The 14,788-nt window shown below is 41.2% G+C and overlaps 1 protein-coding gene across 2 annotated transcripts in view; it reads right to left on the reverse strand.

The window, feature by feature from the left end:
• The window catches only part of ATF6 (activating transcription factor 6), a 77,808-nt gene that overhangs the window by 57,666 nt on the left and 5,354 nt on the right, over positions 1 to 14,788 (reverse strand). For both annotated transcript variants that reach the window (XM_064664414.1, XM_064664413.1), the window contains exons 7-9: positions 13,622 to 13,842; positions 7,693 to 7,878; positions 7,179 to 7,270 (exon numbers count right to left, since the gene is read on the reverse strand). In XM_064664414.1, the coding sequence (XP_064520484.1) occupies positions 7,179 to 7,270; positions 7,693 to 7,878; positions 13,622 to 13,842 (499 nt within the window). The remainder of the gene's footprint in view (positions 1 to 7,178; positions 7,271 to 7,692; positions 7,879 to 13,621; positions 13,843 to 14,788) is intronic.

Below are 14,788 nucleotides of genomic sequence, written 5' to 3' on the forward strand. Positions count from 1 at the left end.
GATGAGTGCACCATCTGCCAAGAGCAAGGCTCTACCTTCCCCTGCCGGGCTGCTCCAGACCTACCCTCTCCAAGCACTGGGTTGGAAAGAGGAAGATGAGGAAAGTAACACAAAGTGGAGGAATGATCTCTGTGTTTTTTGCTGTGTTTTGCATGCTTTAAAAAGCAATTTATTTTTAATAAAGCTGCTGGAAAAGAAAGGAAGAAAGCAAATACTGACACCCAGAGCACTTCTCTTCTGCTTGGAAAACTCTATACCATTATCTGGAAGTGGGCTGGCCTTTGTTGCCAAAGCTTGTGGCTGTGATCAGCAAAGGAAGGAGGAATGAATCACTTCCTCCTCCTGCAGCTGTAGTTTGTAAAAAAACTTAAAGTATCCAATTTTATTCAAGCATCAACCCATCACAAGAGGTATTGAAAGGTCTGGAACCTGGACCTGAGTCCAATTTACTCAGCTTGTCCTTTTCCTCTCGACTCCTCTCTCTGTCTTCAAGGAGAAACTACAATACAAGGCTAAAGGTGTGCTACAGAAACAGTTTTCTAACTGTGGGCCATCTGCAACACAAATGTACACTCAGCACTGAAACACATTCTTTCAGTGTCACAAACGTTACACTAAGTTTCCCATATTACAAGTGTTCAGAGTCGCAAATGCCTTCCGATGCTTCTGCTGTTTTTGCTAAAACACTCAAAGGGCTCTGTATTTCCTTGGCAGCCAGAAGACATGGAGCTGGCTACACATGGCACTGTTTCATGCCTCTTGCACTCATTAACAGTTTTCTCTTCACATTTCACCAGTTCCTCTCTGGTAGTGTGTAAGAAATTAATAGCCCTCTGCCTGTCATCATTTGGATGCAGGTTTGTTAGCATACTTCAGGTATACATCACATTTAAGCCTATCGACCTCCTGAAGACATATGGAAGGCTAATGAGGCTTGCAAAAAGCAGAGAAACAACCCTTTTATATCTTTCACAAAGTGTAAAAAATCCCAGGATTGGATGAAGTGAGAATAAGAAACGGACTCTGTGGTTCTCTGCTACCAGAACATCTTTTAGAGATGCTTCAAGTAGCCACTGCAAATTTACACAACACCATCACACCTGCAGCTGAAGGAAATCATGGACCACCAGCACAATGTTTAATGCTCACAATTCAGCACCTCTCCCAGATCAGGCTTGGCTGGAAGGCAGCAAAGGCCAGGCAAAGAACCTGGCTGGAGGGTTCTTCCTCCATTACATTGCAAGCCATTGGAGGTTCCAACTAATCTGCCCCACTTCACACTGGAATGGAGGGAGGAAGGAGCACACACACAATTGGGAAAGAACTGGTAACGCGACAAAATAATATAAGGCAAAAATAATGCTGTGTTTCAGTTGCCAGTCACTGCCCTTCATTTGGGGCAGGTGCCAGACACGTGGCTTTAGCCTACTTAGCCCATGTTATTCAAAAGGACATTTGGGGTGTTTTCAAACACACCATGACGTTGCTTGATCTCGTGACTGATCTCACCTGCCAGGGCAGCACAGGGGTGAGCTCCAGACCTCGGCCCAGGAGCAGCTGCTGTGGGTGGGATCTGCAGTGACAAACGTGAGCACACAACACACAGCTCCAACACCTCTGTAGCAACACAACTCTTGCTGCACGTGATGTTACGGTAAGGAGATCAGCTCCTTTGCCCACACAGCAAATGCTCCCTTTGAGGGAACTATGGCATTATTTCTCTAACTTTCCAACATCCCACCACCAAGGTATCCCTGGGCTCCTGCTTGCCACAAGATGGGTCTGTTTCTTTAATCAAGGAGTCCACCATAAAGGCTCAAACAAGAGAAAACTTGCACAAAAACACTGCTGAATGCACCAGACCTCAGAATAATCCTGCTCTCCCACACACCAACTCAAGATTGCTCAGCCTGTGTAAGAGCACTTACACTTACTTGTGTAAGACTACAGTGACACCGATATAGGTGTGCTCAGTTGGTGCTGTTGGCAGCTCAAATTGCTCGTGCTCCAAAACCTCACCAGGCTACATTAGTACTGACTAGCAGCCTGCAGACTAGGTAGGGTGCTAATCTCAGTCCTGGTGGAAGACTTGTGTTTTGATTACTTCATCCTTACAAGCAGCAGGTCGTGGTAGCATGCAGCTGAACAATCCTTGGGCAATTTCTTCATTTTTAGTAAAAGATGATTAATCTTACCACTTCTGTTTTTGGTGTGTTTTTTTTTTTTTTTCCTGTTTGTGCTACCAATTTAAGGAATGAGACACACCCCGAAGTCTTTCAGGAGTCAAAAAAATCACTGTTTCTTCATTTGCTGTAGTCCATGACAATACCAGATAAATGACATTTCTCAGCTGGCCAGGCCAGTGTCTTTATTTGCAGATTGGTCACTGGATCTAAATTTTTAATAGATTATTCAATTTCCAGGATAGTCCTGGAAAGCAGAGGAAAACCCATGAGAACACCCTAGAGAGGAGCTGCAATGAAGTTTCTGTAAAAGGCCAGCCATTCTAGCGCAGCTGCTTTAGGTCAACAGGACACAAGAGGTTTTGAAGCAGCAGCAGCAACTTTACTGAGCTCCATCAATCACCATCTCAGTCATCCTCCACCACAAATACAGTTTAAGAAATTTTCTTTACACCATTAAGTTTGTTTTTCAGTTTGAAAGAGGTTCCAATCATACAGAGGTGGCCAACTTGTAAGATAACAAAAAAGCAATAAAAATAATAAAAAAATAAAATATCACACCACCCTTTCAAACCTCCTGTTCCAATCTCTTTGCAAATTTGCCTTTCCTCTCTCCAACTTCATATTTTATTTTGTTTTCTGTCCACTAAATATCTGAAATGGTACTTAGGACACATTCTGGCTGGCTGACATCTTAATTAATGCTCTAAGACTGCTGCTAGATGACAGCTACCATGTAAGCTTGAGCAGACTGATTATGGGGGAAAAAAATAAGTAGTTGAACATTTTTTCATAGCCAAAAAATAATGCTAAGGTCATTAGCAAATACCTGCTTTACATGCTTTGCTGCTACTCTCCCAAGAAAAAGATATGCAGAAAAATTATCTTTTGCTTCTTCTGTGATCATTCTCCCATAGCCAATTTTTATCCATTGGTTGTGTTATCTTCCTGCAAATGTTACTATCACATTTAGGATTTGCATTAAAAAAAACCAAAACACACAAGACAATTTATATTCAAATGGGGAATAGAATCAAAATAAAAATATTCCCAAAATAAATACACAGGTTGTTTAGACTAGAACATGGGCTTGTTTTCTATTTGTTTCAGCCTTGTTTGTGCTTGTTTAACACATTTTCAGATCTGGTTACTATACAGGCAGCGTCTAACACAAATGTGGAAATTAAACAAGGGGGAAAAAAAGGCATCTAGGAACTGTAATAACTTGAAAATGTTCAGATTCCACATAGTAAGTGGTAAAACAAAAATGCACAGCAAACTAGGTGTTTCTCAGTGCCAGAAGCCAGCTGGGAATGCGGCTGCAGTGACTGGCCTGCCTCTCACAGAAGGCACATGTGAAGGCAGGAGATCCCACAGACACCTTGCTCCAGGTGCCGTGGTCCCAGCTCCCAACCCTGCCTGTGCCAAGGTCTGTGTGCTCACTGCCTCTCGTGCAAACACCCTGGATTGCCAGTTCCTGTCTTGCACCTCATGGTATGCAAGACTGGGGCAAGGGGGTGACCTCTGCAAGGAGCTGGATCAAAACATACCCTTTTCCCTTCGTACACCTCACCAATCATTCTTTAATAATAATAAAAGGAGGTTTTTATACATGTTAAGTCCAAACCCAAATAATTCACAAAGATTACAGAATAGTTCACTGACACACAGATGGGAAATTCCCAGGTGCCTTTCTTTTAGTGTAAAACAAACAGATAAAATAGAAACTTACACTAATACAATTCCTGCTAAATTACTTCTGCTTTTAATAACTGAAAGTTTCTGTTTTCTATATAAAGTATCAACAAACCCAACAGAGTTTAGTAACACAGTACAACCTAATGCAGAGTTACCATTAACTCCATACAAGCCACTTTCACATCCTCAATTCACACTGATATTCAATTTATATTTAATTACACTTACATTCATTTCTTAGATAACCTGGTGCCGTGTCCAAGACTGAAGGATGTTCTTAAAAGCTTGTTGGCAACTAAGCAGACTGGACTAGACTCTTCCTCCAGTATTTTCCAACAGATTTCTTGTGTCAACAGGCCAGCTTCCCTACTAGACTTTCGGCCCCACTCCCATATTCCCAAATTCAATATTACAGATTACCCATACACATATTTGTCAGCATGAAAAAATGTGGCAGCAGAATAATTTTATCTGCTAAACTTGTTTGCCAAGGGCTGCCACATCCTGGACTGCTTCCCATAACCCTAAAACAGCAGAACAGCAGTCTTGGAGTCCTCCATGAAACATCACAAACATCTCACCACTCAAATACACAGTCAACAAGACTTCAGACCAATCTAAAAAAATTATGTGTGAGCCAGTATTAGTGCAACACACATCCATTAATGCAGAGGAAAACACAGAACTAACTACACAGCCAATCATCCAGATGGGATTTTTTGTGGGATGCTGAGTGCCCATACACTGCACCTCCATCAACCCACTGCAGGCCATGGAGGGTTTGCAGGACTGTCTGTTCTTCAGCTTCACATTCCTGTCCCAAAACAATCCAACTGCTTCTCTTTCTCTGACCTGACAGAAATAGATAACTAAAGAGAAAATCTATATATCTGACCTTCTGTTTTACCTCAAGTCTTCAAAGAATCCTATCACTTCCAGCTAAGAACCTGAGAAGCGTCTCACAATAAAGATGGCTAAGGGAATTCCAAAGTCTGCTCTAGAATTTAGGGGGTGAATTTCCCATGATTTTGCTTTTTTTTTGGATGTCACTCTCCCTTTGCAATGGTTCACTGGTTTTGAAGAATTATTCACTGCTAATATGCCCGAATCAAAACATCCTGAGCCTGAATGCTGGCACACCTCCACACAGGTGTGCAAGTTAAATGATTTCCAACACAGAAGAAATGGCAACACTGTCACAAGGTTTCAGAACATATTTATCTCCAGCCGATCACTGCACAGAAATTAGGTATTCCACAGTTAGCTAACTTGGGGGAAAAGAGTACTTTTGCTGAACTATAAGCTAGCATGGATATTATAACAAAAAATTACTTCTTTCTGTAAGAAATTGCAGGTGCTGAAAAACAGCACATACACTGGAAGCTCCTCTTGTTAAGGACTAAGCAGAACAGCAATCCTGACTATCACATTTGTGGAGCTACCATTCAGTGACACCTTTATAAAAGGAAGAAAACACGTATGGGAGGAGTGAAATCTAAAGAAATGGTTTGTATAGCTCACATTCTGGGTCTTCCAAAGAGTATTGCACAATCATTCACACCACCTTGATAAAGTCTAGGATTTTAATTGCAGTGCAAAGCATTTATTCTCCTAGGGAGAAAAAAAAAAAAAAAGGCAAGTTTGCAAATACATTTCTCTTCACTGCCTAAATCCAGTACTGATGCAAACCACCTGGTTCGGGCACAGCAGTCACACTGGCATGCTCAGCTACTGCACTGGCCAGGAACAGCCAGACATCCAAGGATTTCTTTTTTGCTTTATCTACTTTATTAAACGTCAAACATGTCAAGAAGTTAACCCTCTCACATTTCTATAGTTACTGACTGTTGCAAAGATATGAACACAAGCTGACCTTTCAGCCTCCTTTGACAGAAGTGCCTTGCCATCAAACTCAACAGCTTACTCATTCCTGGGGGTAGAGAAGCTGCCACAGGAGCTTTAGAGGACTGTGGTAAAAGACTTCTCATCCATCTCTCCATGTTCCCAAGCCTTTTATCACTAACAAGAGTTTTATGCATTCCATCACCTCACTGTAATGCAGAGACAACTAGAATTTCCCTCAGCTTCAGAAAGATAACTAATTCTAGTAGTTCTCACCAAGTGTCTCTCTCAAGTGAGTGGTAACATTTGAAATGCAGATGGGATGTAAAATCAATCACTTAATCTCTGGATGCTGATTTTTCTGCCTGGTAGTCAAAACATCATAATACAGACCCTAAATGCGTTAAGAAATGGTCTACCTTATCCATATCAAAGTAAAATTATCAGCTATATTTCACTGCCTGAGATACACAGTATCTGCAATAAGTGCAAATACTTCAAAAGTAATTTCGGCTTTAGCAGATTTGCTAATATTATTAAAAATACAAACACCAACATTCTAAAAATTTAGCACAGTCAGAAACAAAGTCTTCCTCCACATTTATCCCATTCCATTCCTGTAGTTTGACAGGGGTTTTGAGGACAAATGGAGACAGCTGACTGAGAATCTACTGAAACATTATCCCCTCTTGAAAAAGCAAACTGCTTCGTATAAAAACCCTTTACGTTCCAAAGTCAAATTAAATAAACAAGTGTGTGCAAGAAGTACTGCTTTTTATTCTCCTTTCTTCCACGGATCTTTATTTTAAAGTGTTTGGGAAGTAATGCAGCATTTCCCTCCTGCTCTCTGGTTCCTATGCCCCACTGATAACAGTTCAAATGAGAGGTTTTTGACTATCACTTCAACTAATCAAGTAGAGGGAAAAACCTCTTCACCAAATCTAGAAGACAAGTAATGCAGGGCTCATAATAACAAGGGAGATTGCAGCTAGACACATCTAAAGGTCAGGACTGCAAAACACTGGAACATACAGAGGGATTTCCTCACTGGATACTAATGCAGCTTCAACTCATCGGTACTGAAATGAGCACAGGTATAAACGACCAGATGAGCTCTCGAAGTCTGTAACTTTTTTTCCTAAAAGGATTCTAAACACAGTTCTTAATCTCTTCAGATATAAATCAAGCAGACAAACTGCTCTGGGCTGCATTGATTAACAAAATGCCAAGCCAAGAGAAATTAAAAGTACAAGATCTAGCTCTCGGTGCCAGAAGGAGTCCAAAAAAAGAACCATTATACAGATACATCTTCCCTTAACCAGGAGAAAAATAAAGGACAGAAGTCAGACTTCAAGCTCCAGTCTTTAAAACACACTGCTGCCTGTATTAATGATTCAAACAAAATTTGCAGAACAGAAAACTTGCTATGCAAAGAGGAATTTCTACGCAGCTTACCTCAGTGGGCCATAATTGAGCATTATAAAAGCCAGTATCACCATCACACACAGGGTCCTTCTCTTTGGAGATGATACTTTGAGCTTCTGGTTCTAGACAGGAAAAAAATCAGAAGACATGCAATAGAAGAGGGGCACAGATATGCAAATGTATGTCAGAAGCTAAATACACCAAATGATGCTTGCTTTTTAGATTTATATTTGCCTAATTATGTATGAATACATGCCAGGACTATTTAAAAACAAAACTTTTGTTTGTACATTATATTCAGCTTCTACCCCGTCTATCTTCTCAGTGAAATCTTAAGAAGCACCATGGGGTAAAGAATTAAAAATCAACCAGGTAATGTGACAGGTGTCCTGACCCAGAGTTGGTGAAAGCCATGTCTGGAGTGGGAGGCTGGTCTAGAAATCCCCAAAGGTCTTCCAGACAACATTTCCACGATTCTGTTCTAGCGCCTTGCACCTGAACAACTGTCTTGATATAAAGTCAGACTTTCATCACAATCTCTTACCTCTAATACTACTTCATCCAGCTGCCTCTTCAGTGTGCTGTTTTCTTTCTTGAGTTTCTCATTCTCCAGCAAGGCTGCCTCCAGCCTCGCCTCCAGTCCCAACATGTATTCTTTCTTCTTCTTGCGTGACTGGAAGGCCGACTCACGGTTTTTGATCATGCGCTGCTGCCGTCTCAAGACATTGACCTGAACAGACGATACACAGGCCTGTCAACAATTCACAAGTTTAAAAGTGCCTCTATTTCATGCATAATTTCTGCTTCTCCACTTTGTCAAAAGTCTGCACAGATGGTTTCTCAGGCTGTGCTTCAAATGAGCCGAAATGTTCAGCACGTGGTTACACCTCTCAGTCGTAGCTCAGGGGTAATGAAAAAACGGGCCCTGCACCGCCTGCTTGTTCCTGCATTCTCAACCTCCTATGTATAGGGGACACAAAATGTATACTTGAGCAGCAGTTTGATCAATCAAATCACAAAGACAGAAAATACGCATCTTCAGGTCTGCAAGACAGCAAGAATGTCATTCACCTTCACTTTACCATGCACCATTTTATAGGCTACAATCAGTCACCTCCTTTCTTAACAGGGAAGTTCTACAGTTTTACAGTCTATTCTGCATGGAAACCATTTCCACACTGATTACATCTGCTTATGTACCTTTTCCAGCTATGCTATATCGTTTTTGAGCTTTTGAATACTGTTGCTGGCCTCAGATTGCACATTCTACGTGTATCAAGCACTTACATGGCAGTTTAAATGCAGTCTCCGGGTGCATCTACACTAACATTTTAATTCAGATCAGGAGAGTGGCTTTGATGCACATTTCCTGATTGTTCCACTTAATGTGCTTTGGTTCACATGACAGAACAGTCTCTGAAAGAGCACACAAACTGGATTGCTTCAGGATGAAGTTCAACCAGCAAATATATTTCAGGAGAGCACTAGCAGGCATTCAGTCTGCAAGACCAGACTGGGACAGTTCAAAGTAACCCCTCCCCATCCTCCAACAGTCCTGGTGGCTGATTTTTTTCCCAAGCAGGAACACTCCATCGTCTTTTACCACTTACTCATTCTGTGGTTTGCACTGAGTGGGATGACCCAGACTGAAAGCATCTTGCTGCTGACAAGGATAACGATGGATACTGCAGAACTGTACAAAACTACTTGAAATATTAAGTTTAAACACTACTCTGTTGATTTTCTCTCCCTCACAGATTAGCAACAGCAACTCTGTTTTCATTAAGAACAGAAGACTTCCATCTCATTATTAAGCTACAACTGGACGTGCCTTGATGACAATTACTCTGAAAGATAATCAACTGCTCTATCTTACACAGACCTGAATATCCTCCAGTAGCTGCCAACACACGCACTGGAGTGACCTGTACTTATCAGAGAAGGAAAGTTAAAGAAAAACAGATGAGAACTATTCCAGAAGTATTATTCTAGGGAAAAAATAACAAATCACAGAATAGTAACATTAACTAACTCAGACAGTGTGCTCTGGCTAAGGCCTGGCTTTGTAAAGAACCTTAACCACAGCTTTCCAACTCCCTCCTTGCATATACCTGCACGCAGACAATGTGCTGCTCTAGGGCTTTGGTGTCTGCAAAAAAAAGTGGCTACAGGCTGTTTGAAGATGACATTCTTCTTCATCATGCTGCAGGCTGGTGACAAAAACTAAGAAAACATGTTACAGCGCATTAACATTCTGGGCTGCCCCCATGTTGGTCTAATTGCTTTTTAGAAAGATCATTTATTATATTTCTAGTCTGCTGCCACCAACAAAAGTCTGTGAAAGTGTAGCTGTTTGTACTTACTCCAGTATCTGTCTTTAGCAGAGTGGAGAATGAAAAGATTTTAACATATTTTCATTAACACTAAGCTTTGTCTTGAATTTTTTAAGTACTACAACATTCAACATAAAAAAAACTTCTGCAGACATATAAAAACTGGACAAAAAAACCCCATTCGGGCTAGCCAAGAACTGCAGTGTATAGAACACACCAATTTGGGGCCAGGATCACTTAAACTGTACACAGATGAAATAATAAGGAATGAGTTCATGCAGCAGCTTTGGCTCGAGTTGTGAGATATTCCAAACAAGTAGTTACACTCCTCTTTTTGAAAAGAGGTTTTGCATCATGAAGTCAAACAGAGAAGATCAAGTTGTTTACACCCACTCTTGTTTGCAGACCTGCTTAGGATTATTCATTACCGGATAGCTTTTAATTAAGTGTCTGGCAAATCAACGTGCTTCCCTGCAGAAAACATGGTGTTAGCACCAGTGCAGTGCCTGTACACAAAGAGTACATCTGAGGTACATCTGTCGCTGTTCCAGACACTGCCAGCTACATTTCACAGGGTGTTCATCTAGACTGCCCTCCTTTGCTCACTGTTCATCTCATCCAGACTGCCCTCCTTTGCTCACTGTTCATCTCATCCAGACTGCCCTCCTTTGCTCACTGTTCATCTCATCCAGACTGCCCTCCTTTGCTCACTGTCCTCCAGAAGCTGGAGGAACAGCAGCTCTACCCAGCCCGATTCAAGGTGCTCTGAGCAATAATTGCATTTCAGTCTATGCCACACCAGTTTCATTTTGACTCATTTCTTAAGCTTGCTTACGTGAAACCCAATATTTGCATCCTTGAGTTAATTTAATTTACAATCCCTAAAAAATCTAAGGCCTTTGGTCAACCTTCTAGCTCCTGTCGGGCTTTTCCTGGGAAATAAGCCTCAACTACACACCCAATCCCACCTAAATCTGATGCAGGAAATGGGAAGAGCTGAGTGAGTGAAATGGTGCAAGAATGCTTGAACGTGGAAGTGGTATAGCAATAAGCACTACACAGCTGGCCTGGCATCAAAATAAACATGCTCCCTGCTTGAGCACTTTGATAATCAGAAGAGAGAGGAACTAATTTATAAAGTCAGCCTGCTTGAGCAACATTGCTTTGTACAAGTCCTGAACCAAGATTAAACGCAGCAAACACCCCTGCTAACTTCTTTTGCAGCCTTCCACTTTTTAAGTTGTATTGTATTAATTTTCCACTCAAAATAGTAACTTCTGGTCCTCAGGAAACACAGACCATAGAGGGAAAACATATGCCTTAACATCAAACAGTAATCAGCGATGCAATTTCTGCTTCCTAGCTTTAAAAACTACACCACCACTAGCACATAAGAGTGTTTTAAATATGGAGAACTGAAAGGTTCACTGCAAACCCTTGCTTCAAACAGGACTAACTAGATTCAGATTGTCCTCTATCTGCAGAGGTCTTACGAAGAGCCATGCACTTTAGGAAAAAAGAACAAACACTGCTACCTCAATTTACTTCCAAAGAAAACTCAATTATGAGCAAAATTTAACCTCCATTCCAATGCAAGCTGTACTTTTAGCACAAGGCAGTAAGAACATCTCTCACACTCCAAAGAGTTTTCTGTACAAACACTGGGAAAGTTAATGAAGAGCTGAAAGTACAAATCATTTCAAGTTTGCATTGGCTGGCTTCTTAACTCGGCTTACAAAAGCTGCTGTCTTTAATGATGCATCTCAAGTGCAGGAATGCAAAACCTATACAAGTTTTTTGTCTGTTCTTATGGAAGTTCTGGGTTTTCTTGAGTTTATTTCATATGAATATTACACAATGTACAGCACAGAAAAAATGTTTCAATAGAAATCCACACCTATGCTGAAGGAATTTTTCATCATCTAATTTTTTCTAGATTTTGAAATTTTTTTATCAAGATAACTGGAAGGCAGAATTAAATCCTTTCTCACTACAAAGTGGAAACATGAGAAAAAGGCCCTATAAGGACACAAACCGAACTGCTTCACACACCTACTGTTTATGCCCTCATATCATTTAACTGCAACAGGAAAGGCAATCTGTTTCTTTTCATTAAGAGCCTCTTTCCTTCAACCGGAAGAGTGGCTTGCTTAGGCAGCGTTTCTTTTGTTCAGCTTCCCAGTGGAAGGTTGTTTCCCAGTGAGGAGTGACTGCACAGAAAGCCTGGCACTTCCCCACGGCTGGCAGGCTGCACAAACGTGTGCCACCAGGACATGCACCACGAGGGGCCTCACGCCAACGGCTTGCTATCGGCCCATCTCAGCATAACCCACTGCAAGGGCTGAGTGTTAAGCCAGCAGCTTATCCCTCCTAAGCCCAAAAGAAAGTCCTGCAGTGTTTCTCTTTATCCCGCAACATCTGCTCAGATTAGCAAACAAAAACACGTGTTACAGAGCTCAAATGACAGCTACATCTGTGCAGCTCTGAGCCCACATATGGCGTCTGAGGCAGCCGCGAGATGATTTAACCCTGCTGGCGCCAGCTGAATCCCAAAACATTTGTCCCTTCTCAAAGCCCTTTTTCACAGCATGTGCTGAAGAGCATTTGCAACTGTTCCTTCATGTTTCAACAAACACAGGTACAATGTGCAGTATTTCACGAGCCCTAAAACTGTTGCCCTAAAACAGCTTTGGGTGGAAATACCCATGCAACCATCCTCCGAAACAAACAGCTGATCATTACCCGGCTACACATTTGACTAGTGACTGTCACGGGTGTGTACATAGAGTAAAATGACAGTAAGTGGGTTTTGTCAATTAACCCTTATATTCAGACAATGGCAAGGTGCCATGTTAGTCCTGGTTACAGGGAATCTCAAATCAAATGACTACTGATAGGTCTCTTCAGTTTGGCTTTGTATAGCAGGCAAATACCATTTAAAAATGCAGTGCTCTTAACTGTCTACTGTCAGACCTTTGTTAGCCTCTCGTGAATTCAATATCAAGTTTTCATTGCACTCTGTCTCCTGAATTATTTGTAGCACGTTATTTTTCATTATAAAACGCAGCCCCCACACAAACACGATTAGTGAGGAAAATTTAATATCAAGCACGAGTGGCAATTCTCAGACATGAGGAAACTGTACAGCAACATCCCTCCAAAGAAGCTGAAGGCACATGCCTTTGACATACAGTGACCTGCACTGCTAATAAGCTAATACAGCAAAATTCCTGTGAATGGACACCAGTGTTTTCTCCCTTACATTGAGAGACGTGATAGGACCCTCAGCTCACAATGGCTTTCAGAATATGACACTGAAGAACAACACTCAGAGTTTAAAAGCCACAATCAAGAAGCTTTGGTACTTTTCACAGCTATGCCTTCTTTGGACAACAAAATGCAACCAAAGCAGCTCCAAATTACTAGGAACTAAATCAATTTAACACCCAGCTCTCTATCTAGTTAAGATGTCAAAGCTGAAAGGGGAAAAAAAACCCCACACATATCAAAAGCTATTTCTGTTTACACCTACTGCTTATTGTGAGCTACTATGGAAAAACTTCTTTATTTGCATAGGGATTGTTGAGAGCTTACACCTTTTCTACTCATACAGTATATGACCAAAAGGGAGCCTGAAGAGATTAGGCTCATATGAAACTCAATACCTGAAGTTTCTAAAAATCATAAGTAAAATCTGGGGAGATAAAGGGGGATGGAAAAATAACTACGCAGTGACATTTCCAATTCATCTATTTCAAAAGGAGTGTTTTTATTATATGGATTAGAAAAATGGTTTAGCACTAATCAAAAATCAGATATATCTTCCTGTATGTAAGAGGCCTTGAGAGCTTGCACTTGAGAAGAAAAATGATGGAAAAAATGTATCATCACTGTCTTTTGCTACGCCTGCATCCTTGGTCTGCAACTCCAGGTAGGCCAGCAGATATCAAGCTGCTTATCCCCATTCTCTGCCAAGCTGCCAGACTCCCTGTTTACCGTTAGAAATCCTATTAGAGTTTCCCTGAGACTCTGAAGGGATCTGGTTATCCCATTAGATGCCACAATACCTATTATACAATAGGTAACTGAGAGCTGTTTCCAAGCCTTGGTTATCAGCTATGACACACAGTCAGAACTTACATCCAGCCCCATTGCTGGTGTGCTGCCTTGAAGCAAGGGCTTAGTCACTGGTATTTTCCCACTTGTCGAGCCATTTCCAGCAGCTGGAGGCAACGCATTCACCGTGTGGTTTTGAAGTGGTGTGGTCCCTCCAGTGACAGCAATGACTGGCTGGGAAGCAGGAAGCACCCCAGAAGCCTGAAGCTGCACCACGGAGGGCTGGGGGAGCACCACTGATTGACCTGGAACACAAGAACAAACAGCAGAGCTCAGCACCTATGGAAGGGATTTGTACACCATCACTTTGGTCTACACGTTGGTGTACAGTAGGGGCATACTGACAGAGGAGGTAGAAAGCCTTGCTTCCCCACCTGCCCTGCACAATGTATCTCAAATCCACTAGTATATTGCACGGAATAGGAACAGAAAAAAATAGTTTAAAAGTTTGCAGGATTCTTAATCCATCCTGCAAACTAAAATTACGCATATTAAAGGGATCCAATAAATCAAACTCTCTCCCAAAAGCTCTTCAAAGTTAATAAAATTCAACACTTATTATAAACATTACTCATTTCAGTATTGCTAACACTTGAAGCACTCTGGACAACTTTTTCAAAGAACTTAGCCAGCTTTCCTCAATCCTCCTTCTCCCCTTTGTTCATACCTACTTTTTTGCTGTATTCAATGGAAAACTTACTACACAGAATTGACTCATACTACAGTGACTAATACAAAATAGCATAGAGATAGAAGATGAACAAAAAAGAACAATGTGAGTTACACTTTCAAAACTTATGCTAAAACTTCAATTCACACTAAGACCATTTGTTTTAAAAAATGTTTTATGCAAGAAAGTTTATGCACAAGCTGAACAGAGTTTAAAGAAAAGCAAGCAGAAAAAAATGAGGTAATTTTGACAGACTTTGAAATGGAATTAAAAACAGTCACGTCCAAGAAATTTCAGTCCAACAACTACATTTAACTCAAGCAGGTGCTTGAGTAATATTTTGTTGTCTGAAAACACATTAACGTCTCTTTAATCCTTTGTAACAGGATGACCTCGCCAGCTTTCAGAAACAGCACATTCCAGCGGAGCATTCCAACCAAAACGCACGACAGTGTATTACAGCATTTACCCGATCTTCTGGAAGGCAAAAAATGAAGTAATATACCTAGTGCCAAGACCTT

Source organism: Pseudopipra pipra, chromosome 9, assembly GCF_036250125.1.
Source record: "Pseudopipra pipra isolate bDixPip1 chromosome 9, bDixPip1.hap1, whole genome shotgun sequence".
NCBI lineage: Eukaryota > Metazoa > Chordata > Aves > Passeriformes > Pipridae > Pseudopipra > Pseudopipra pipra.